This window comes from Balaenoptera acutorostrata, chromosome 10 (genome assembly GCF_949987535.1).
Source record: "Balaenoptera acutorostrata chromosome 10, mBalAcu1.1, whole genome shotgun sequence".
NCBI classification, from domain to species: domain Eukaryota; kingdom Metazoa; phylum Chordata; class Mammalia; order Artiodactyla; family Balaenopteridae; genus Balaenoptera; species Balaenoptera acutorostrata.
In genome coordinates this window covers 40273221-40297130 of record NC_080073.1, presented here as the reverse complement: position 1 = coordinate 40297130, position 23910 = coordinate 40273221, and the positions used below count along the sequence as shown (strand labels likewise).

The 23910-nt window shown below is 54.7% G+C and overlaps 2 protein-coding genes across 2 annotated transcripts; both read left to right on the top strand.

The window, feature by feature from the left end:
* Window positions 1–5235: 5235 nt before the first annotated feature.
* Window positions 5236–7085, top strand: LOC130709075 (cathelicidin-6-like). The gene is made up of 4 exons (XM_057555114.1): window positions 5236–5433; window positions 6069–6176; window positions 6303–6374; window positions 6984–7085. Exons 1-4 carry the CDS (start codon window positions 5236–5238, stop codon window positions 7083–7085), a joined length of 480 nt encoding a protein of 159 aa, XP_057411097.1.
* A 10109-nt stretch (window positions 7086–17194) lies between these two features.
* Window positions 17195–19143, top strand: LOC103016277 (antibacterial protein PR-39-like). Its single transcript, XM_057555094.1, has 4 exons — window positions 17195–17392; window positions 18030–18137; window positions 18280–18351; window positions 18956–19143. Exons 1-4 carry the CDS (start codon window positions 17195–17197, stop codon window positions 19064–19066), a joined length of 489 nt encoding a protein of 162 aa, XP_057411077.1. The 3' UTR covers window positions 19067–19143.
* Window positions 19144–23910: the final 4767 nt, after the last annotated feature.

Sequence of the window (23910 nt, the reverse complement as noted above, 5' to 3'; positions counted from 1 at the left end):
GAGGGTCCCAGCAAGGATGTGTCCCCCCAGGCAGTGGCCAAGGGGAGAGGAGGGAAGAGAGAATGGAAGGAGGGTTGCCCAAGAGGCTGGCAGAGTGTTGGGCTGACTGGGATGGAGTCACTGCAGAGACGATGAAGTAGGTTGATTCCCTGACAGGCTGGACAATGTAGGTGGTGGGTTCTGAGAGCCTGGTACTGGGCTGGTCAGTGTCCTGGTGTAGGTATGAGATGAGAGTTGGGGGACGTGATACTTCGGTTTTGACCACATTGGTTCTTAGGTGCCAGTGGGATGTTGGTCCCTGGGCGGGGCACTGGGCAGTAGGTGCTGTGAGTGCCCTGCCCAGATCCCCCTCACTGGGCGGCTGCCCCCCCGTCCCCCAGCTGTTTGAAATGTGCAATACGGATGCTAATGGCTCACAGGTGCCCCCTTCACAGCTGCCTTCACAGCCTCCCAGGAGATGCCTGGGGGGTTGTGTCCGCTCTGCCCTCAGCCTGTGGATGGGGACTGACTATGAGGGGACATCAAAGCCCAGCCCCCGCCTCAGTCAGTCCTAAAGCAGGGGTTCCAGGCTTTTGTGGGTGAGGCTGAAGCTCGTCTCAGGGTAGAACACGTCCCTGCTCAGCTCCTTCCTCTGCCCTATCCTGCTCCCCTCCGCCTCCCTCCTCCCGACAACACCCCTCAATAAATCAGATGCCTCTCACTTCCCAGCTGAGGCTCTGCTTCTAGGGAACGTGGCCTGTGATGGCGGTGGAGCTGTGCAGAGTTCATCCACTCGTCCCAGGTGGGTCAGGTGCGGGGCCTGATGTGCAGAGAAGAGAGACGAGCCCGAGGCGTCCAGGGTGGTGGTGCAGGAGGGGAGTGGGGTGGGCGTGGTGCTGTAAGCCAAGGGGCACTGAGGATTTTACAAAGTGGTCAGGGTAGGACAGGAGCCCACGAGGCCCAGGGAGTTGAAATACTGTATGTACATATCAAATGTGCACTAATGATAAGTGTACGTCTTGTGGAGTTTTTGCTGTATGTATACATTTTTGTAATGCACCTAGAGATCTTATCTCCCTTCCAGTTGCTACCCCTTCCCCATAACCATGACCCTGACTTTGAAACCCTTAGATTAGTGTTGTCAGAATTTGAAACTCATAGAAAATTGAACTATAACATATATACTGTAGGGGCTTCCCCGGTGGCACAGTGGTTAAGAATCCGCCTGGTAATGCAGGGGAAACGGGTTCGAGCCTTGGTCCAGGAGGATCCCACATGCTGCGGAGCAACTAGGCCTGTGCGCCACAGCTACTGAGCCTCTGCTCTAGGGCCCGCGAGACACAACTACTGAAACCCGCATCCTAGAGCCCGTGCTCCGCAACAAGAGAGGCCACTGCACTGAGAAGCCCACACACCGCAACCAGAGAAAAGCCCGCGTGCAGCAGCGAGGACCCAACACAGCCAAAAATAAATAAATAAAATAAAATAAAAAAAAAAAAAAAAAAAAGAAATACTGCTCCAAATGTTCTCATGTAGACAGTGTTGCACACATGACGAACTATGTCTTAGAAATTTAATTTCTAGGGTAGAAATTGTAGTCAAAAACAACAAACAAAAACATATATACTGTATTGTGCACAATTTTTTCATGCAACATGTTTGTGAGAATCTACCATGTTTTTGTATGTATTACAGTTGGGCAAATTTTTATTGCTTAGTTAGTATTCCACTGTACGAATATACCAGAATATGTTTACTTTCACTATTGATGGATATTTGTGGAGTTTACACACCATTCTTTTTAAATGGCTGCACTCTAGGACATAGAAAGCACAGAGCATTCCCACCGACACATGTCTGGAAGGTTTCCAGTCCCCAAGTAGGCAAAAAGAAGATGCAGGACGCATCTTGCTTCCTTTGTCCTCATGCACATGAGTGAGCGTCCATGAGGGAGGCTCCTGAAAAGTGGGACTTCTTGGGGGGACACTGATAATGGCCTGCACTGTGCCAGGCTTCTCCAAGTGAGCATGTCCAGGGGGGTGGGTATGGAGTGGACGGCTGCTGTCCCCCTTTACCCCCAGGAGTCGGGGAAGGCTCTATGGAGACTGAGTCTCTGGACCTCACCTTGAACTTCGGATGGGAGGAATTTCTCCATGGGGGAGAGGAGGGCCTTCTGTGCAACTGTAAGAAATCTTCCATTTTACAGACAAAGAGAAGGAGGGGCAGCTGGTGAAAGTCTGGTTTAAGTTGACCTAGGTGGTCAGCAGGTTGGGCAGAGGCCGGAACCGGGGGACCAGAAGCCAGGGCGCTCAGCCCTGGCCCTGCTCCTTCTCTTAACCACTCTGCTCTGTTTGCCTGGAAGTCCTGGGCTCTGGGGCCGGGATGAGGATGTGTCTAAACACAGGTGAGGCTGTGCTTTGTCCAGTTGGGGGTTTTAAGTGCAGAGCATGATGGGGAAGGAAGGCTGGCTCAACCAGACTGGGCGGGGAAATAGAGGGGAGCTGGGAAAGGTGGGAGCCCCAGGTTGGGGACGAGGTGGTGACAACACTCTTGCAGCAGCCTCTGCAGGAGCCTCTGCTCCCATCTCTTGGCTGGTGTGTCCTCTGTTGGGTTAGGAGGGGGCGTGGGGAGAGTGCCCAGGGCCCAGCCTGACTATCTCAGGGCACAGCTACTGTGGCCTCAGAGATCCTCCCTCTCTTGATGCTGCCCCTTTATCCACCCCACTGCCCCCCGCTTCCTTCTCCCCCTGCTTCTCTCTCTCTCTCTCTAAGCAAGAGCCCAGAGAGAGAACTGCAGGAAAATGGAGCCATGTGGGTTTCTCTGAGGCCATTGGAGTTGGGTTCACTCTCCCTTGCTGCTGAGAGTTCCACCAGAGCAGAGTATTTGCAAGGAAGTCACAGCTGGTGAGAGGCAAACCAAGAATTCAAACACACGTCTGCCTGACTCCAGAGTCTAAGGTCCTGGGTAGCCGTGGGGACGGCTTTCTGGCCTGTTGATACTAGTAGCTGCTCTTTATGGAGCATCAGTTATAGGCCAGTTGCTCCCAAGGTCTTTCCCAGGGTTGACTCCTTTATCAGACCTTGTCCTTGAACAACCGGTTGCCTGTTCCCATGGAAGGATGGGGAAGGGGACCTCAGTCCTAAGGTTTAGGAAATGCAATGGTGCAGAGGCAGGAAAGCAAAGGGAGGATTACAGACACCCAGTAACCATGTGAATTGCTAATTATTTTCTACTGTAATCACCTTCTTTTCCTCCGTTGACTTGGGGAAAGGACACAAATTGACCAAGAGGCCCCTGGGGCAACACCTGGACTGGGAAACCACGTTGCACAGAAGCCCAGCTCTCCTTCCTTCTCCAAGGCTGAGTGTGCAACCAGCGCCATCCATCCAGGCTGCCACCTTCTGAGGTGCCCTGGCCATGCCCCCAAGGGTCCTGCAGGCCGGCTGAGTCCAGGAGCTACCCCAGGCCCCACAACTACATGGTCATTCCTCCAGAAAACTGTACAAGAATCTCCTTCTTGGCCTGTGGCCCCTCTATTGCTTTGGCCCATGATCTTTCCGGCTGTGTTCTCACCACCTCCCACACTGGCCCCCCCAGCCTGGTGTCTGATCCACAGCGCTGGACAGGGAGCCACTGGGGCTCAAATCAGAAGAGACTTCCTGAGGCTGTGGGAGCCAAGAGGAGGAGGTGTCATTTCTGGTTGGAGGTCAGGGAAGCCTTCCCCAGGAAGGGCAGCGCAAGCAGAGGGATCAGGCGCAGAGACGGGGAAGAGCAGGGGGCTCAGCGCTGTCTGAGTGGTTACGGTGGATGGGGCAGCCTGACACCTGAGGCCTGCAGGGCAGGGGCTGAGGGCAGCAGGGAGCATCAAGACCCAGACCCTGACGCCCCTGCCTCAAGGCAGCGGGGGAAATGGCCACATCAGTGCTTGGCGTGAGCCCCTAGACAATGGTGCGGAGGGCGGACAGTGGTCTGGGGAGAGCCTGGAACCAGAGAAGGTGGAGTCCGGAGGCTGTGGCTACGCTTGAGAGGAGAGAAGACGGTGGTAGGAGCTGGGCCGGGCTGGTGGGAGGGCAGAGGGAGTGTCCTCAGGAGGAAGAAGGAGCAGGTGGGGCTCCCAGGCTTTCAGCTCAGGGCTCCTGCGGCGGCACCCAGCCAACAGCAGCCAACAGCCCAGTGCGGACAACCAGGGGCACTCATGGGAGTCTTGAGCTCAGAGATACAGACCAGTGATGTGTGTCCTTGATAACTGGCATCTTGAGAAGGGCTTTGCCCAGGAGTGTGTGAGGACTGGGAGGAGAAGCAGCCCGGATGCACCTGTGCCAGCCCTGCCTCTTCGGAGGAGGGTCCTTGGAGGAGACCGAGCAGGAGCCACGGGGGAGGCAGGAGGGCACCCAGGAGAGGGGCATCAGGGGAGAACTGGTCAAGGGCCATTTCAGGAGGACAGAGGGGTCCCCAGAGTCTGTATAGTCGAAGACAAGGCTTGAGTGTGAATTTGGATCCAGTGAGGACTGGCCAGCCTGCAGTGGCCTGGAGTGTGAGAGACGGCAGTGAATTGGGGTCCCAGTGCAGATGACCCCTCCCATGCTTGGTTGAGGAGGGGTCAGGGGAACAGGCCATGTCTGGTGGGGACCTGTGGAGAACTATTTGACCCGGAAAACAGTGTGGAAGAATCCAGGACAGGAGACAGATGCAGCCAAGCCCCTGACTGGCGGAGGGCTGGACCCAAGGACAGGAAGGTGGAGGTTGAAGTCTGCCTAGGGACAGGCTGGGCGGGTAAGACTCTAGTAGGGGTTGGTGCTGTCATCCATTTATCCAACGTTAACTGAGTGCCGCTTGGGTTCCAGGCAGTGCCTGGAGTTGGAGGTTGGTGCCGAATACACTCCTTTACCCTATTCCTGCGGAGGCCAGAGTGAGGAGGCAGAGGGGACGTAAGACAGAGCCTGGTCCTCCCTCTCCTGAAGGACTCAACGCTCTTGAGCAACCCTGCCTTTGACACTCCCCATGGGCCCCAGGAGAGGCCAAGATGTTGTCAGGGAGATGGAGAAACCATTTCTTCACCTTCACAGGAGGCTTCCCTTGCCCACTGCCCAGCAATCCCGTGAGGCAACAGCAGGAGCTGAGGCAAGGCCAGGTCACAGCCGGGGAGGAGATCAGGGATGGGGCAGGTCAGGGAGACGTGTGGTTGGGCCATTGCATCAGGCCCAGGAGGGCGTAAAGGACGGTCCTGCATGCTGGGAGGAGACCGACTTGGGGACCATGGAGACTCAGAGGGCCAGCCTTGCCCTGGGGCGGTGGCCACTGTGGCTACTGCTGCTGGGACTAGTGGTGCCCTCGGCCAGCGCCCAGGCCCTCAGCTACAGGGAAGCTGTGCTCCGTGCTGTGGATCGCCTCAACGAGCAGTCCTCAGAAGCTAATCTCTACCGCCTCCTGGAGCTGGACCCGCCTCCGAAGGCCGTGAGTCAGGAGGGCCCTGGGGAGGGGGCTGTCTCCTGCCAACCCTGGCCACACTGTCACCGCCTCTGCTCCGGCTGTACCTCCTGTCAGGAAGGCACTTCTCCCTCTAGGTGGGCTCCCATGTCTTCCAGGAAACCTTCCCAGAGCTGGGTCCCCTCCCAGCATGAGGCTTCCTGCCTTAGCATCTCTACTGTGGGAACAGGCGCCCTGTACACCCTGTTCGGGCTTAAGGGCCTTCTGCGAGCTCCAGGGATAGAGGGTGGTCACTGGCTCTGCCATGTGGCCTCCCTGCTAAAGTCCCCTCTGCTCCTCGTTGTCTCCCTACCAGGGAGGGCTCTGCTCAGCCTCGAGGTTCCAGTGACAAGGTGTTTCCTTGCAGGTGGTCCCTGACTTGCCTCCGCCCCTCTGTGGGGAAGGTGTTCTCATCAGAGCTGGTCTGAGGTCCCCTCCTGCTCTCTGTGTGCCCACGAGGCCAGGAGTGGGTTCTGTCCCCTTCCCCTGTGCACCCAGCACCAAGCCCAGGGCCAGGCACACAGGAGGGGCTGGAGAGGCTGCCGTCTAGGTGGGGGCAGGGAGACAGATCAGAGAAGGGAGCATGAGCTCAGCTTCGTTTCCCCACTTTGATCCTGGACCAGGACGAGGACCCGGACACCCCGAAGCCTGTAAGCTTCACGGTGAAGGAGACCGTGTGCCCCAGGACATCACAGCAGCTCCCGGAGCAGTGTGACTTCAAGGAGAATGGGGTGAGGCTGGGGGCTGGGGGCTCCCTGGGAGCTGAACAGGGGCTTGGGGACCATTTCCAGCCCCTGGTGTGAGGCTGGGAGGTTATGGCCTGGTGGTTCCAGTTTGACCCGAGCCTCCCCTTCCAGCTGGTGAAACAGTGTGTGGGGACAGTCACTCTGGACCAGGTCAAGGGCCAAATGAACATCACCTGTGATGAGGTGAGTGGCCCCTTCTGAGCTGCAGGGGTTGCTGGGGGGGGTTGGACTGTGTAACATCCTTTGGACCAATTACCTGCTGCCCCTTCATGAGCAGAGAAAGGCCCTCCTACCCTGGCCCCTCCCTCACCCGAGCCCCAGGCCTCCAGGACTGGCTCTGCCATCCCTTAGAGCAGTGGTTCTCTAAGTGGGGTCCCCACCCGGGAACCTGACAGAAAGGCAGATCCCCAGGCCCCACTCAGACCTCCTGAATCAGACTCTGGGCTGGGGCCCAGTCATTTGCATTTTCACCAGGCCTCCAGGAGATTCTGACTGTGCTGAGTTCTGAGAGGCACTGACTAGAGCAATGTGCTTTCAGCCCCTGCTCCCATCCAGCTTTGCTGGGATGGGCTTGTGACCCTGGGAAGCTCCTTGCCATCTGTGGGCCCCAGTTTCCTTATCTGTCTGTGGGTGTAGGGATTCAACCTTGTGCTCCAAATGTCATAGCCAGAGGGCAAACTGGGGCCCCAAGTCTCCTGGTGTGGTCCTGGAAAGGGGTGTCCAGGTGAGGAGCGGTCTTGTGTTACCCCTGGGTCCATCCCCACAAGTATCCTGGTTCTTCCTCGTTCATAGGTGCAGAGTGTTGGGAGATTTAGTCGGCTGCGTAAGAGGATCCGAAAAGTCTGGCGGAAAATTGGTCCGATAGCTGGCCTGATAATCGGCCGTTTTGGGTAAATTGTGAGCCCATGGAGGAATCCTACAGGTGTCTGCCTTGGCTCAAGCTTCTGGACTCTGAAAAATAAAATATTCTGAAAGCAAATTCCTCCATTATTTAATTTCACTTGTCTCGTCTCCTCCCACTTACTGGGACCAAATCCTTAACTATGGGAGGCCTCCTATATGTGCCTGTGTGTGTGTGTGTGTGTGTGTGTGTGTATGTGTGTCTGTCTGTCTGTGAGAGTGTGTGTTTTTCTGTGTATGTATGTGATTGCACATGCAAAATACAGGAATGCTTGTTCTTTCCAGAAGGGCATGTTGTGAGGCAGCAGGGCCAAGAGGTCCAGGACATCGTCTCCATTCTCAAGTCCCTCCCATTCCATGGACCAGGCCATGAACATGCCTAAATGAACACTGACAAAAAAAAAATTGAATATTTTTCATCTCAGCCCTTGAGACGGGAGATGTAATTGGCCCCTGGCTGGGAGGTCTGCAGGCCTTGTCAGTGCCTTCAAAAGTGATTGACTGGTAAGAGGGTCTGCTCTTTGACCGTTAGACACCTCTTACCTTTGTGAGAAGGTGACAGACCCTTTTATGAATGGCACTGGGTCTCAGGCCATGGTACCCTTGGCATGTCAATTTTCCTCGAAGGCAAAAGTCTGGATGGTGAGTTCCATTGGGGAGTGATGTCCACAGTGTTATGGACGTGCAAAGGAGGGGACTTGAGCCCAGTATGGGGGAGATGAGGGTGCTCCAGCAAGGTAGAGCGAGGAGTGACACTCTGCTCAGTGCTCCAGGCAGGCATGCAAGGGTGGGGTCGGGTAGGAGTGGAGCGATGGACAGACCCAGGTCCTAAAGGGCACTAGGGAGCAAATGATGGTTTTAACATGGATGAGCAGATCCGTGTCCATCTTAGCCATCACTCTGGCTTCAGTGTGTGTGTGTGTATGTGTGTGTGTGTTCATGAGGGGTGAATCCTGAGGGGCCCAGCAAGGAGGTGTCCCCCCGGGGCAGTGGCCACGGAGAGAAGAGAGACGATAGAATGGGAGGGTTGCCCAAGAGGCTGGCAGCGTGTGGGGTAGACTGGGATGGAGTGTCTGCAGAGAGGATGAGGCAGGTTGATTCCCTGACAGGCTGGACAATGCGGGGGGTGGGTTCTGAGAACGTGATCATGGACTGATCAGTGTCCTGGTGTAGGTATGAGATGAGTGTGGGGGGAAGTGACGGTTGAGTTTGACTACATTGGTTCTGAAATGCCAAGGGGTTGTTGGTCCCTGGGCGGGGCACTGGGCAGTAGGTGCTGTGAGTGCCCTGCCCAGATCCCCCTCACTGGGCGGCTGCCCCCCCGTCCCCCAGCTGTTTGAAATGTGCAATACGGATGCTAATGGCTCACAGGTGCCCCCTTCACAGCTGCCTTCACAGCCTCCCAGGAGATGCCTGGGGGGTTGTGTCCGCTCTGCCCTCAGCCTGTGGATGGGGACTGACTATGAGGGGACATCAAAGCCCAGCCCCCGCCTCAGTCAGTCCTAAAGCAGGGGTTCCAGGCTTTTGTGGGTGAGGCTGAAGCTCGTCTCAGGGTAGAACACGTCCCTGCTCAGCTCCTTCCTCTGCCCTATCCTGCTCCCCTCCGCCTCCCTCCTCCCGACAACACCCCTCAATAAATCAGATGCCTCTCACTTCCCAGCTGAGGCTCTGCTTCTAGGGAACGTGGCCTGTGATGGCGGTGGAGCTGTGCAGAGTTCATCCACTCGTCCCAGGTGGGTCAGGTGTGGGGCCTGATGTGCAGAGAAGAGAGACGGGCCCGAGGCGTCCAGGGTGGTGGTGCAGGAGGGGAGTGGGGTGGGCGTGGTGCTGTAAGCCAAGGGGCACTGAGGATTTTACAAAGTGGTCAGGGTAGGACAGGAGCCCACGAGGCCCAGGGAGTTGAAATATTGTATGTACATATCAAATGATAAGTGTACATCTTGTGGAGTCTTTGCTATATGTATACATTTTTGTAACGCACCTAGAAATCTTATCTCCCTTCCAGTTGCTACCCCTTCCCCATATCCATGACCCTGACTTCGAAACCGTTAGGTTAGTGTTCCCAGATTTGAAACTCATAGGTAATTGAACTATAACATATGTACTGTATTGTGCACAATTTTTTCATGCAACATGTTTGTGAGAATCTACCATGTTTTTGTATGTATTACAGTTGGGCAAATTTTTATTGCTTAGTTAGTATTCCACTGTACGAATATACCAGAATATGTTTACTTTCACTATTGATGGATATTTGTGGAGTTTACACACCATTCTTTTTAAATGGCTGCACTCTAGGACGTAGAAAGCACAGAGCATTCCCACCGACACATGTCTGGAAGGTTTCCAGTCCCCAAGTAGGCAAAAAGAAGATGCAGGACGCATCTTGCTTCCTTTGTCCTCATGCACATGAGTGAGCGTCCATGAGGGAGGCTCCTGAAAAGTGGGACTTCTTGGGGGGACACTGATAATGGCCTGCACTGTGCCAGGCTTCTCCAAGTGAGCATGTCCAGGGGGGTGGGTATGGAGTGGACGGCTGCTGTCCCCCTTTACCCCCAGGAGTCGGGGAAGGCTCTATGGAGACTGAGTCTCTGGACCTCACCTTGAACTTCGGATGGGAGGAATTTCTCCATGGGGGAGAGGAGGGCCTTCTGTGCAACTGTAAGAAATCTTCCATTTTACAGACAAAGAGAAGGAGGGGCAGCTGGTGAAAGTCTGGTTTAAGTTGACCTAGGTGGTCAGCAGGTTGGGCAGAGGCCGGAACCGGGGGACCAGAAGCCAGGGCGCTCAGCCCTGGCCCTGCTCCTTCTCTTAACCACTCTGCTCTGTTTGCCTGGAAGTCCTGGGCTCTGGGGCCGGGATGAGGATGTGTCTAAACACAGGTGAGGCTGTGCTTTGTCCAGTTGGGGGTTTTAAGTGCAGAGCATGATGGGGAAGGAAGGCTGGCTCAACCAGACTGGGCGGGGAAATAGAGGGGAGCTGGGAAAGGTGGGAGCCCCAGGTTGGGGACGAGGTGGTGACAACACTCTTGCAGCAGCCTCTGCAGGAGCCTCTGCTCCCATCTCTTGGCTGGTGTGTCCTCTGTTGGGTTAGGAGGGGGCGTGGGGAGAGTGCCCAGGGCCCAGCCTGACCATCTCAGGGCACAGCTACTGTGGCCTCAGAGATCCTCCCTCTCTTGATGCTGCCCCTTTATCCACCCCACTGCCCCCCGCTTCCTTCTCCCCCTGCTTCTCTCTCTCTCTCTCTAAGCAAGAGCCCAGAGAGAGAACTGCAGGAAAATGGAGCCATGTGGGTTTCTCTGAGGCCATTGGAGTTGGGTTCACTCTCCCTTGCTGCTGAGAGTTCCACCAGAGCAGAGTATTTGCAAGGAAGTCACAGCTGGTGAGAGGCAAACCAAGAATTCAAACACACGTCTGCCTGACTCCAGAGTCTAAGGTCCTGGGTAGCCGTGGGGACGGCTTTCTGGCCTGTTGATACTAGTAGCTGCTCTTTATGGAGCATCAGTTATAGGCCAGTTGCTCCCAAGGTCTTTCCCAGGGTTGACTCCTTTATCAGACCTTGTCCTTGAGCAACCGGTTGCCTGTTCCCATGGAAGGATGGGGAAGGGGACCTCAGTCCTAAGGTTTAGGAAATGCAATGGTGCAGAGGCAGGAAAGCAAAGGGAGGATTACAGACACCCAGTAACCATGTGAATTGCTAATTATTTTCTACTGTAATCACCTTCTTTTCCTCCGTTGACTTGGGGAAAGGACACAAATTGACCAAGAGGCCCCTGGGGCAACACCTGGACTGGGAAACCACGTTGCACAGAAGCCCAGCTCTCCTTCCTTCTCCAAGGCTGAGTGTGCAACCAGCGCCATCCATCCAGGCTGCCACCTTCTGAGGTGCCCTGGCCATGCCCCCAAGGGTCCTGCAGGCCGGCTGAGTCCAGGAGCTACCCCAGGCCCCACAACTACATGGTCATTCCTCCAGAAAACTGTACAAGAATCTCCTTCTTGACCTGTAGCCTCTCTAACACTTTGGCCCATTATCTCTCCCAGTTATGCTCTGTCCACCCTCCAGCACCGGTTCCCTAAGTTCTTTCCCAGGGTTGACTCCTTTATCAGACCTCATCCTTGATCAGCCACCCGAGGTGTGTGCTTTCCAAGGACAAATTTACACAGAGAAAAATGGAGGCACAAAGAGACTGGGAGCTTCTTGCCCAAAAGTAAACAGCAAGTGAGGGGCAGAGCTAGGACCTGAACTTGGACTCTGGCTTCAGGGTCCGTGCCCTGGACCATTTTATGGCATGTCAGTCATCAGAACCAACTTCCCCAGGACCTGTCCCATCTGTCCTGACCCCAGGAGAGCAGAAGATCCACTTTCTGGAGGAGTTCCCATTTGTCTTCAGCGGACCCTGTCCAGATCTCCTGTTCCTTGTAGAAAAGCTGAGAAGGGCACTTTTGGAGCCCGGGTGCTCCTGTCTTTCCTGGCTCAGCTTCTGGTGCCCATTCTGTGGGAGGACCTGGGATGATCCTGAGCTTCCCTTCCTTATTCTTTTTTGTTTTTTTCTGGCTGCACCGCGTAGCATGCGGGATCTTAGTTCCCCAACCAGGGATCAAACCTGCGCCCCCTGCAGTGGAGGCTCAGAGTCTTAACCATTGGATCACCAGGGAAGTCCCCTGAGCCTCCTTTCCTCAGCTCACAGGGCCGGGTACCCAGCTCTCCACGCCACGCTCAGTGTCTCAGAGCACAGGGGAGCTTGTCCTGAGGAGCGAGGACTCTGGAGGTCAGGCCGGCTGGGCTGGGCAGCTGCAGGAGGCTGTTCCAGCCCAGGAAGCAGCCTGCTGTGTGGGTCCCACTGGGCCTGAGCAGGTTGGGGGCAGGGGGGTGCTGGGCTGGAGAGGAGGCCATGGGCCCTGTCACGAGCTCCAGATGCCCCCAGAGTTGGACGGCTGTGGGTGCTGTGGGCGATGGAAAGAGCGCTGGCCCGGGAGTCCAGCCCCAGCCCTGCCACGTGCCCGCCCCGCCGCAGCCTTGCTGAGCCCCCTTGTCTCTTGCTCTCCTGGGGCCTGGTTGCCCTTCTGAGCAATGGGAGTTGCTATAGTTAGCGCTGCTACACTTGTGTATGTTTGTGTGTGTTTAGAGCCCTTCTTTATTTCTTAAAGAAGACTTCAGAGAACCAGTAAATCAAAGTGATAAGTGTGTGTTGTATTTCCCAGGGAATTAAAATCTCTGCCATCTGAGGAACTCCTGAAGCAGGTACTTGGAGCTCTTCCTGCCATGACTGTATTTTTGGGGTTGGGGGCAGGGCCAGTGTCACGAATGTGTCACCAGTGCAGTCACACAGGCCCCTGTGCTCAGAAGGGCTTGGTACTTGGTAATGACTTATTCTTTTTTTTTTTTTTTTTAACATCTTTATTGGAGTATAACTGCTTTACAATGGTGTGTTAGTTTCTGCTTTATAACAAAGTGAATCAGCTATACATATACATATGTCCCCATATCTCTTCCCTCTTGCATCTCCCTCCCTCCCACCCTCCCTATCCCACCCCTCTAGGTGGTCACAAAGCACTGAGTTGATCTCCCTGTGCTATGCGGCTGCTTCCCACTAGCTATCTATTTTATATTTGGTAGTGTATATATGTCCATGCCACTCTCTCACTTTGTCCCATCTTACCCTTCCCCCTTCCCGTATCCTCAAGTCCATTCTCTAGTAGGTCTGCGTCTTTATTCCCGTCTTGCCCCTAGGTTCTTCATGACCATTTTTTTTTTTAGATTCCATATATATGTGTTAGCATATGGTATTTGTTTTTTTCTGACTTACTTCACTCTGTATGACAGACTCTAGGTCCATCTACCTCACTACAAATAACTCAATTTTGTTTCTTTTTATGGCTGAGTAATATTCCATTGTATATATGTGCCACATCTTCTTTATCCATTCATCTGTCGATGGACATTTAGGTTGCTTCCATGTCCTGGCTATTGTAAATAGAGCTGCAATGAACATGGTGGTACATGACTCTTTTTTGAATTATGGTTTTCTCAGGGTATATGCCCAGTAGTGGGATTGCTGGGTCATATGGTAGTTCTATTTTTCATTTTTTAAGGAACCTCCATACTGTTCTCCATAGTGGCTGTATCAATTTACATTCCCACCAACAATGCAAGAGGGTTCCCTTTTCTCCACATCCTCTCCAGCATTTATTGTTTGTAGATTTTTTGACGATGGCCATTCTGACCGGTGTGAGATGATATCTCATTGTAGTTTTGATTTGCATTTCTCTAATGATTAATGATGTTGAGCATTCTTCCATGTGTTTGTTGGCAATCTGTATATCTTCTTTGGAGAAATGTCTATTTAGGTCTTCTGCCCATTTTTGGATTGGGTTGTTTTTTTTTTTGATATTGACCTGCATGAGCTGCTTGTAAATTTTGGAGATTTGACTTATGCTTGAGGTCTTAAAATTCCCATGATTTTGCACTAGGGGCCCCACGTTCTCATTTTGCAGATGACGTAGCCAGTCCTGGCCAGTGGTGACTCCACACTTGTCACAACACAGGAAGGAGGTCCTGGAAGCCATTCTGAGAGAATTTATATCCCTGGGTACTTGCCTCGAAAATGCCTGAGTCTTTGCCCTCAGCCATGAGCAGTCAGAGGGCAGGGAAGAGCCCAGGAAGGGAAGGAAGAGAGTGGGAATACAGAGCAGAAGGGGACCCCCAGAACAGCCCTTCAGTGCCTCTGGAGGGGCAGTTTCTGCCTTCCCAGGGCATCTATGACCAGATGCATTGACCTTCACTAAGACAAGCCAGGCTGTGGGGAGGGACCACAGAGGCCCCCAAGAAAGGTGAAGGTGTGTGGGCCTCGTGTGCAGTGCCCTGTCTCACTCCATCCTCCTGGAAGCTGGGGTCCAGATAGGCTTGACCTGCTTCCTACTTGCAGCACATGGCCTCTTGGAGGCCGACCCTGAGACCCTGGGGTTTGCAGGTCTTTGTTCTGGTAGAAGAAAGAGGGAGGATGTGCCTTCTCAGATGTACCCGAGGCATCCAGAGTCCCCTCTGGGGAGGGGCTTGCCCTAAGCCTGATCCTCTTCTGCAAAGCTCAGGCACCCACTCACTCAGCCTCCACCTGGGCCCAGCTCACCTTGTCACGCAGCCCCAGATGCTGCGGAGAGGAGCTGGTTAGGCGTTTGATCGAGGTGGGGTAGCGCTGCCCTCCTGCTAGCTGCTCTCCTTCTCCTAGGCCCATGCCTGGGAAATCCCAGTCTGGCTGAGGGCTTTCCAGGAGGACATAACCTCCCCAGTTCTTTGCTTCACATGAAGTGGTACAAGGGAAAGGAGGAAGCTGACCCTGAGCAGAGGGTCCTGACCTTCCTCCCTGACCCAAATTCCCACCCTCACAGCATCCATGGCTGCCTTCCCTGCTCACTGCAGAGGGCAGGAGCGGGGGCTGAATTCCCTCCCCTTGTCCCTGTAGGAGGGCAAGCGTGGTGGGTGAGTCGGGGGCAGTTGATCCACGTCCAGGTCTGTCATTTTTCAGAGGGTGGGGGGGCGTTGTTGGAATGATATTGCCTGTGGGTCTCATTTTATACTCATCAGCTGGTCAAATCAGAGAGCTAGTGGGTGTCCCCACAGTTGGGGACACAGCAGCCTAGGGTCCAGTTCTCTTTCCCATGAAGTGTCTGGACAGGAAGGATGGCTGAGAGGAGCAAAGGAGTGGGTGATGTAGGATCAGGGCTCATACCTGAGTTTGTTGGGGTGAAGGGTACATGAGGATTTCTCAAGGACCAGATGTGGAGTCAGGGGCAACCTGCCTGGGGACAAGGGCTGTGATGTCTTTCCTGAGAAGACCTCCACTCTGATAGGCTGTGAGGACTAAACCAGGAAAGCCAGATGCTGGAGGCATGGAAGGCAGGCCCCCCATTACAGGAGGTGCAGTGTGAGGACCTGGCAGAGGACCCTACACGGGATGCAGGGAGGATGGGGAAGGGGACTTGAGTCTGAAGTGTGAGCAAATGGAAAGGTCCAGAGACAGGAATACACAGGGAGGGTTTCATAATACCCAGTAACCATGTGTATTGCGAATTATTTTCTACTGTAATCACCTCCTTTTCCTCCCTTGACTTGGGGAAAAGACACAGCTTGACCAAGAGGCCCTTGGGGCAACACCTGGACTGGGAAACCAGGTTGCACAGAAGCCCAGCTCTCCTTCCTTCTCCAAGGCTGAGTGTGCAACCAGCGCCATCCATCCAGGCTGCCACCTTCTGAGGTGCCCTGGCCATGCCCCCAAGAGTCCCGCAGGCTGGCTGAGTCCAGGAGCTACTGCAGGCCTCACAACTACATGGTCATTCCTTCAGAAAACTGTACAAGAATCTCCTTCTTGGCCTGTGGCCCCTCTATTGCTTTGGCCCATGATCTTTCCGGCTGTGTTCTCACCACCTCCCACACTGGCCCCCCCAGCCTGGTGTCTGATCCACAGCGCTGGACAGGGAGCCACTGGGGCTCAAATCAGAAGAGACTTCCTGAGGCTGTGGGAGCCAAGAGGAGGAGGTGTCATTTCTGGTTGGAGGTCAGGGAAGCCTTCCCCAGGAAGGGCAGCGCAAGCAGAGGGATCAGGCGCAGAGACGGGGAAGAGCAGGGGGCTCAGCGCTGTCTGAGTGGTTGCGGTGGATGGGGCAGCCTGACACCTGAGGCCTGCAGGGCAGGGGCTGAGGGCAGCAGGGAGCATCAAGACCCAGACCCTGACGCCCCTGCCTCAAGGCAGCGGGGGAAATGGCCACATCAGTGCTTGGCGTGAGCCCCTAGACAATGGTGCGGAGGGCGGACAGTGGTCTGGGGAGAGCCTGGAACCAGAGAAGGTGGAGTCCGGAGGCTGTGGCTACGCTTGAGAGGAGAGAAGACGGTGGTAGGAGCTGGGCCGGGCTGGTGGGAGGCCAGAGGGAGTGTCCTCAGGAGGAAGAAGGAGCAGGTGGGGCTCCCAGGCTTTCAGCTCAGGGCTCCTGCGGCGGCACCCAGCCAACAGCAGCCAACAGCCCAGTGCGGACAACCAGGGGCACTCATGGGAGTCTTGAGCTCAGAGATACAGACCAGTGATGTGTGTCCTTGATAACTGGCATCTTGAGAAGGGCTTTGCCCAGGAGTGTGTGAGGACTGGGAGGAGAAGCAGCCCGGATGCACCTGTGCCAGCCCTGCCTCTTCGGAGGAGGGTCCTTGGAGGAGACCGAGCAGGAGCCACGGGGGAGGGAGGAGGGCACCCAGGAGAGGGGCATCAGGGGAGAACTGGTCAAGGGCCATTTCAGGAGGACAGAGGGGTCCCCAGAGTCTGTATAGTCGAAGACAAGGCTTGAGTGTGAATTTGGATCCAGTGAGGACTGGCCAGCCTGCAGTGGCCTTGAGTGTGAGAGTTGGTAGTGAATTGGGGTCCCAGTGCAGATGACCCCTCCCATGCTTGGTTGAGGAGGGGTCAGGGGAACAGGCCATGTCTGGTGGGGACCTGTGGAGAACTATTTGACCCAGAAAACCGTGTGGATGAATCCAGGACAGGAGACAGATGCAGCCAAGCCCCTGACTGGCTGAGGGCTAGACCCAAGGACAGGAAGGTGGAGGTTGAAGTCTGCCTAGGGACAGGCTGGGCGGGTAAGACTCTAGTAGGGTTTGGTGCTGTCATCCATTTATCCAACGTTAACTGAGTGCCGCTTGGGTTCCAGGCAGTGCCTGGAGTTGGAGGTTGGTGCCGAATACACTCCTTTACCCTATTCCTGCGGAGGCCAGAGTGAGGAGGCAGAGGGGACGTAAGACAGAGCCTGGTCCTCCCTCTCCTGAAGGACTCAACGCTCTTGAGCAACCCTGCCTTTGACACTCCCCATGGGCCCCAGGAGAGGCCAAGATGTTGTCAGGGAGATGGAGAAACCATTTCTTCACCTTCCACAGGAGGCTTCCCTTGCCCACTGCCCAGCAATCCCGTGAGGCAACAGCAGGGGCTGAGGCAAGGCCAGGTCACAGCCGGGGAGGAGATCAGGGATGGGGCAGGTCAGGGAGACGTGTGGTTGGGCCATTGCATCAGGCCCAGGAGGGGCATAAAGGACGGTCCTGCATGCTGGGAGGAGACCGACTTGGGGACCATGGAGACTCAGAGGGCCAGCCTTGCCCTGGGGCGGTGGCCACTGTGGCTACTGCTGCTGGGACTAGTGGTGCCCTCGGCCAGCGCCCAGGCCCTCAGCTACAGGGAAGCTGTGCTCCGTGCTGTGGATCGCCTCAACGAGCAGTCCTCAGAAGCTAATCTCTACCGCCTCCTGGAGCTGGACCCGCCTCCCACGGCTGTGAGTCAGGAGGGCCCTGGGGAGGGGGCTGTCTCCCGCCAGCCCTGGCCACACTGTCACCCCCTCTGCTCCGGCTGTACCTCCTGTCAGGAAGGCACTTCTCCCTCTAGGTGGGCTCCCACCTCTTCCAGGAAACCTTCCCAGAGCTGGGTCCCCTCCCAGCATGAGGCTTCCTGCCTTAGCATCTCTACTGTGGGAACAGGCGCCCTGTACACCCTGTTCGGGCTTAAGGGCCTTCTGCGAGCTCCAGGGATAGAGGGTGGTCACTGGCTCTGAGACGTCACTACGCTGTTTTGAGTTCCCTCTGCACTTCTTTGTTCCCTACTTGGGAGGGCTCTGCTCAGCCTGGAGGTTCCAGTGACAAGATCTCTCCCTGCAGGCAGCCCCTGACTTCCCTCAGCCCCTCAGAGGTGCAGGTGTTCTCATCAGAGCTGGTGTGAGATCCACTCCTGCTCTCTGTGTGCCCACGAGGCCAGGAGTGGGCTCTGTCCCCTTCCTCTGTGCACCCAGCACCAAGTCAGGGGCCAGGCACACAGGAGGGGCTGGAGAGGCTGCCGTCTAGGTGAGGGGCAGTGAGATAGATCAGAGAAGGAAGCATGAGTCTGAGCTCAGTCTCCTTACTATGATCCTTGACCAGGATGGCGACCCGGACACCCCGAAGCCTGTAAGCTTCACAGTGAAGGAGACCGTGTGCCCCAGCACGACCCAGCAGCCCCCGGAGCAGTGTGACTTCAAGGAGAATGGGGTGAGGCTGGGGCCTGGGGGCACTGGCGGATGCTTCCCAGGGATCTGAACAGGGGGCTTCTGGGAAGATTTCCAGCCCCTGTGTTGAGTTTGGGAGGTGATGACTCAAGGGTTCCAGTTTGACCTCGAGCCTCCCTTTCCAGCTGGTGAAACAGTGTGTGGGGACAGTCACCCTGGACCAGTCCAAGGACCAATCTGACATAAACTGTAATGAGGTGAGCGGCCCCTTCTGTGTTGTGGAGCTGATAATGGGATGGGTTGTGGAACATCCTTTGGACCAAATACCCACTGCCCCTTCGAGGGCAGAGAAAGGCCCTCCTACCCTGGTCCCTCCCTCACCCGAGCCCCAGGTCTCCAGGACTGGCTCTGCCATCCCTTAGAGCAGTGGTTCTCTAAGTGGGGTCCCCACCCGGGAACCTGACAGAAAGGCAGATCCCCAGGCCCCACTCAGACCTCCTGAATCAGACTCTGGGCTGGGGCCCAGCCATTTGCATTTTCACAAGGCTTCCAGGAGATCCTGACTGCTGAATTCTGAGAGGCACTGACTAGAATAATGGGCTTTCAGCTCCTGCTCCCATCCAGCTTTGCTGGGATGGGCTTGTGATCCTGGGAAGACCCTTGCCATCTGTGGGCCTCAGTTTCCCCATATGTCTGTGGCTGTAAGGATTCAACCACATGCTCCAAAGGTCACAGCTTACAGGTGAACAGGGCCCAGTGCTCCTGGTGTGTCTGTTAGGGGGTTGTTCATGTGGGGAGGGAGGGGCCTCGTGTTGACTCCTGCCTAATCACAAAAGAAATAAATTTCGTTGTGGTTCACAGGTTCAGAGTGTCAGGAGAATTCGTTTCCGGCCTCCACGTTTGCCAAGGCCAAGGCCACGCCCGTGGATCCCGCCAAGGTTCCCCTTTCCAAGGATTCCCGGAAAACGGTGAAGGATTGCCTGATGTCATACCCATTAAGGGCTTTTGGTGAACCCTGAGCCCAGGGAAGAGTCCTAAGGGTCTGATATGTTCTGGCTCAGACTTCTGGATGGTGAAAAATAAATTCTTGTGAAAACAACTTCCTCCAGGCTTCAATTTCAATTTTCTCGTTCTTACCACTTACTGGGACCAAGTCCTTACCTCTGGGATGCCTCCTCTGTGTGTGTGTGTGTGTGTGTGTGTGTGTGTGTGTGTGTGTGTGTGTGTGTTCACTCCTGTAAACACAGTCATGGGGGTCACCCCTGTTCCTTCCAGGCGGGCATGGGGAGAGGCAGCAGGGCCAAGAGGTCCAGCATAGCGTCTCCATTCTCAGGTCCCTCCTGTGCCCTTCACACGCCTCTGCCCTCCTCCTCCAACCCCCAGTAGGGACTTAAGGAGACCTGCTCTGTGTGCAGTGCTGGTGGGGATGCTGTCCTTGCTCACATGGAGGTGACAGTCCAGGAGGGGCCAGGCATTTGTTAAACACTCACAGAGACGCAGTTCAGTCTCAGGGCTAAGCCTACAGGTACAATGCCCATAGCGTTCCACTTCTCCTTGACAATCTGAAGTCTGGGAAAGCCTACCCCTCCTGGCTTTTCCTCTGGCATTGAGACACATCACTGTTTCTTCAGCTGGGTCTCAGATTTCTGTGGTGGGCTTGTGTGTAGGGATCACATGGTATAAAAATTTGCACCATTAAAAACAAGCATGCTGCTCATCTGGGTGAACAGCTCTGCATGAATGTGAGAGACACACAGAGTGACACACGGGTCACATCTCTGTGTGCCTGGGTGTTTCAGACACTGTGCACATCCTGTCCCCTCCTCATTCTCTAGCTGACCTTTGCTCTGGGGCAGACTGGAAACATTGGGGAGTTTGAACCCAGGGAGCAGCCTCAACCAACCACTGGGGGGACTTAGTGGAAAAATACCTCCTCTTCCTCACTCCTTGGGGGGCCCACTCCCAGACGTGTCACACCTCCCCCTGAGGTCCCCAGCTGGCTTGAGCCCCTGTCGCCCACTTCTGTGACCTGTTCATTGACACGTCCTCTTCTGACTCGGGTCCTGCCCTGTCTCCCTTCTCTACATTCGTGCTGGAGCTTTCTGGAATCACCTCCCAAACAAACTACTTCCACTAAATGCTTGTCTTAGGTCTGCTTGTGGGCCAACCTGAACCAAGACACAGATTCCCCTCTCTGAGAGGGACAGAGGACAGGATCTCACAGAGCATTTACTTTGTTACCTGTCAGGCTTGTCTCCTCTTGGTGAGCAGGTGGGGCTGATTTCAGGCAGGTTAGAGGAACCTCCTGCTTCTCACTCTACAGCAACCCAAGTTGAGGGAGGAAACTTTACAGAGGACACCCAGGGGGCTGTGTTCTGTCTGTGCCAGAGGATACAGGCTTGCCAGTGCCAATTGTTAAATGGTCAGGATTTTTTTGAGCTGGTTGTTAAACTCTCGGTAGCTTGAAATTGGCCTTGGTGGAAGTATTTCCATCATGGAAATCAGCAAATGTTACCTATCATTTTTGTCATAGCTGGTACATCACTGCCCACCCTGAGAGAGGGATCACTCATCAGGATGCTATGGGGTCTGTGTTGATCACATCTGTTTCCAATTGTCCCTCATGATTGCCCTTCCTGCTTCCATGGCATCCCTTCTCTATCCTCAGCCCTGCCTTGTCCTTTTGAAATGAAGCAAGACCCTATGGTCCTTCCCCACCATGTCCTCCACTTGCCTTTTGCCTGTGAAAAAAGCTTTAGCCAGAGAAGAAGTTTATTCAAAGAAGTGAGAAAATGCAGAAAGAAAGGAAAACAGTTCAACAAGACCAAATAATAATAGTTTAGTCATTCAGCAAATTCAAGGACCTTTCGTTCCTCCTCAAGGGCTATAGATAATGTTCTGAGCCATATCCTGTGAGCTGTTTTGTAGATACTGAAACCCCACCAGGTGGAAGAAGTTAACTACATGATGACCAGGCTGTAGCCATGACATAAGCTGCCACAATTCCAAGAACTGGCCTCAAAGAAATGGAAACTAAGCAGCCCTGGAACTGAAGATTAACTGTACTTCAAACAAGCAAGATGACACTGGTCAGATCACCACATGAGCAATTTCAAGATGAGTGTCAGAGTTGACCGTGCTATTTCTGCATGTAGCCTCCTCCCTCCGCTTATAAAAGCTCTTGCCCACTGATTGGCAGTGGAAGGGTCATTCAGCCTTTGGACAGGAGTCCCCCTACTCCCCTTACCACCTCTGAGCAAACGTTCCTTTCCACCAACCTAGTCTCTCTCTCTTTTTTTTTTTTTTTTTGGTATAAACTTATTTATTTATTTATTTTATTTTTGGCTGCGTTGGGTCTTTGTTGCTGCGCGCGGGCTTTCTCCAATTGCGGCGAGCGGGGGCCACTCTTGGTTGCGGTGCGCAGGCTGCTCATCGCGGTGGCTACTCTTGTTGCCGAGCACGGGCTCTAGGTGTGCGGGCTTCAGTAGTTGTGGCACCCGGGCCTTGTTGCTCTGTGGCATGTGGCATCTTCCCGGACGAGGGCTCGAACCTGTGTTCCCTGCATTGGCAGGGGGATTCTTAACCACTGTGCCACCAGGGAAGTCCCCAACCTAGGCTCTTTATCGGCTTCAGAGCGGCGAGCAACCGGACCCACTCTTAGTAACACTTTCATATTTGACATGGATGTTGGCCAGATGTCCCTTGCCAGGGACTAGGCCCTCAACATGCATACATGACAAATGATACCAGAAAGGAATGGATGCTTACATTTCATTTCATCTGAGCCTGAGATTGGAAGTCTGCATGCCTTGTCAGAGCCTTCTAAAGTGATTGACTGGTGAGAGTATCATAGGACCACTTACCTGAGAAATCAAGTATCGGACCCTTTCATGGATTCCCTGGAGCATCAAGTCATGGTACCCTGGCTTGTCAATTCTCCTAACAGTAGACCTCTGGATGGTGAGTTCCATAGGCAAGTAATGCCCGCAGTTTTATAAGCATGGAATTGAGTGGACCCCAGCCCAGCATGGGGGAAAGGAGAGTGTTCCTAGGAGGAAACTGCTTAGGCGAAGTCACAGTGACCGGCACAGTAGAAGTGAGAAGTGACACTCAGTTCAGTGCTCAAGTGAGGCATGCAAGGGGTGGGTCAGTGTGGAAGTGGAGAGATGGACAAACCCAGGTACTAAGGGGCACTAGGGAACCAGTGATGATTTTAGCATGGGGAGAGCACATCCTTGTCCATCTTAGCCATCACCCTGGCTTCAGTGTGTGTGTGTGTGTGTGTGTGTGTGTGTGTGTGTGTGTGTCTACGAAGGGTGAATCATGAGGGTCCCAGCAAGGATGTGTCCCCCCAGGCAGTGGCCAAGGGGAGAGGAGGGAAGAGAGAATGGAAGGAGGGTTGCCCAAGAGGCTGGCAGAGTGTTGGGCTGACTGGGATGGAGTCACTGCAGAGACGATGAAGCAGGTTGATTCCCTGACAGGCTGGACAATGTAGGTGGTGGGTTCTGAGAGCCTGGTACTGGGCTGGTCAGTGTCCTGGTGTAGGTATGAGATGAGAGTTGGGGGACGTGATACTTCGGTTTTGACCACATTGGTTCTTAGGTGCCAGTGGGATGTTGGTCCCTGGGCGGGGCACTGGGCAGTAGGTGCTGTGAGTGCCCTGCCCAGATCCCCCTCACTGGGCGGCTGCCCCCCCGTCCCCCAGCTGTTTGAAATGTGCAATACGGATGCTAATGGCTCACAGGTGCCCCCTTCACAGCTGCCTTCACAGCCTCCCAGGAGATGCCTGGGGGGTTGTGTCCGCTCTGCCCTCAGCCTGTGGATGGGGACTGACTATGAGGGGACATCAAAGCCCAGCCCCCGCCTCAGTCAGTCCTAAAGCAGGGGTTCCAGGCTTTTGTGGGTGAGGCTGAAGCTCGTCTCAGGGTAGAACACGTCCCTGCTCAGCTCCTTCCTCTGCCCTATCCTGCTCCCCTCCGCCTCCCTCCTCCCGACAACACCCCTCAATAAATCAGATGCCTCTCACTTCCCAGCTGAGGCTCTGCTTCTAGGGAACGTGGCCTGTGATGGCGGTGGAGCTGTGCAGAGTTCATCCACTCGTCCCAGGTGGGTCAGGTGCGGGGCCTGATGTGCAGAGAAGAGAGACGAGCCCGAGGCGTCCAGGGTGGTGGTGCAGGAGGGGAGTGGGGTGGGCGTGGTGCTGTAAGCCAAGGGGCACTGAGGATTTTACAAAGTGGTCAGGGTAGGACAGGAGCCCACGAGGCCCAGGGAGTTGAAATACTGTATGTACATATCAAATGTGCACTAATGATAAGTGTACGTCTTGTGGAGTTTTTGCTGTATGTATACATTTTTGTAATGCACCTAGAGATCTTATCTCCCTTCCAGTTGCTACCCCTTCCCCATAACCATGACCCTGACTTTGAAACCCTTAGATTAGTGTTGTCAGAATTTGAAACTCATAGAAAATTGAACTATAACATATATACTGTAGGGGCTTCCCCGGTGGCACAGTGGTTAAGAATCCGCCTGGTAATGCAGGGGAAACGGGTTCGAGCCTTGGTCCAGGAGGATCCCACATGCTGCGGAGCAACTAGGCCTGTGCGCCACAGCTACTGAGCCTCTGCTCTAGGGCCCGCGAGACACAACTACTGAAACCCGCATCCTAGAGCCCGTGCTCCGCAACAAGAGAGGCCACTGCACTGAGAAGCCCACGCACCGCAACCAGAGAAAAGCCCGCGTGCAGCAACGAGGACCCAACACAGCCAAAAATAAATAAATAAAATAAAATAAAAAAAAAAAAAAAAAAAAAAGAA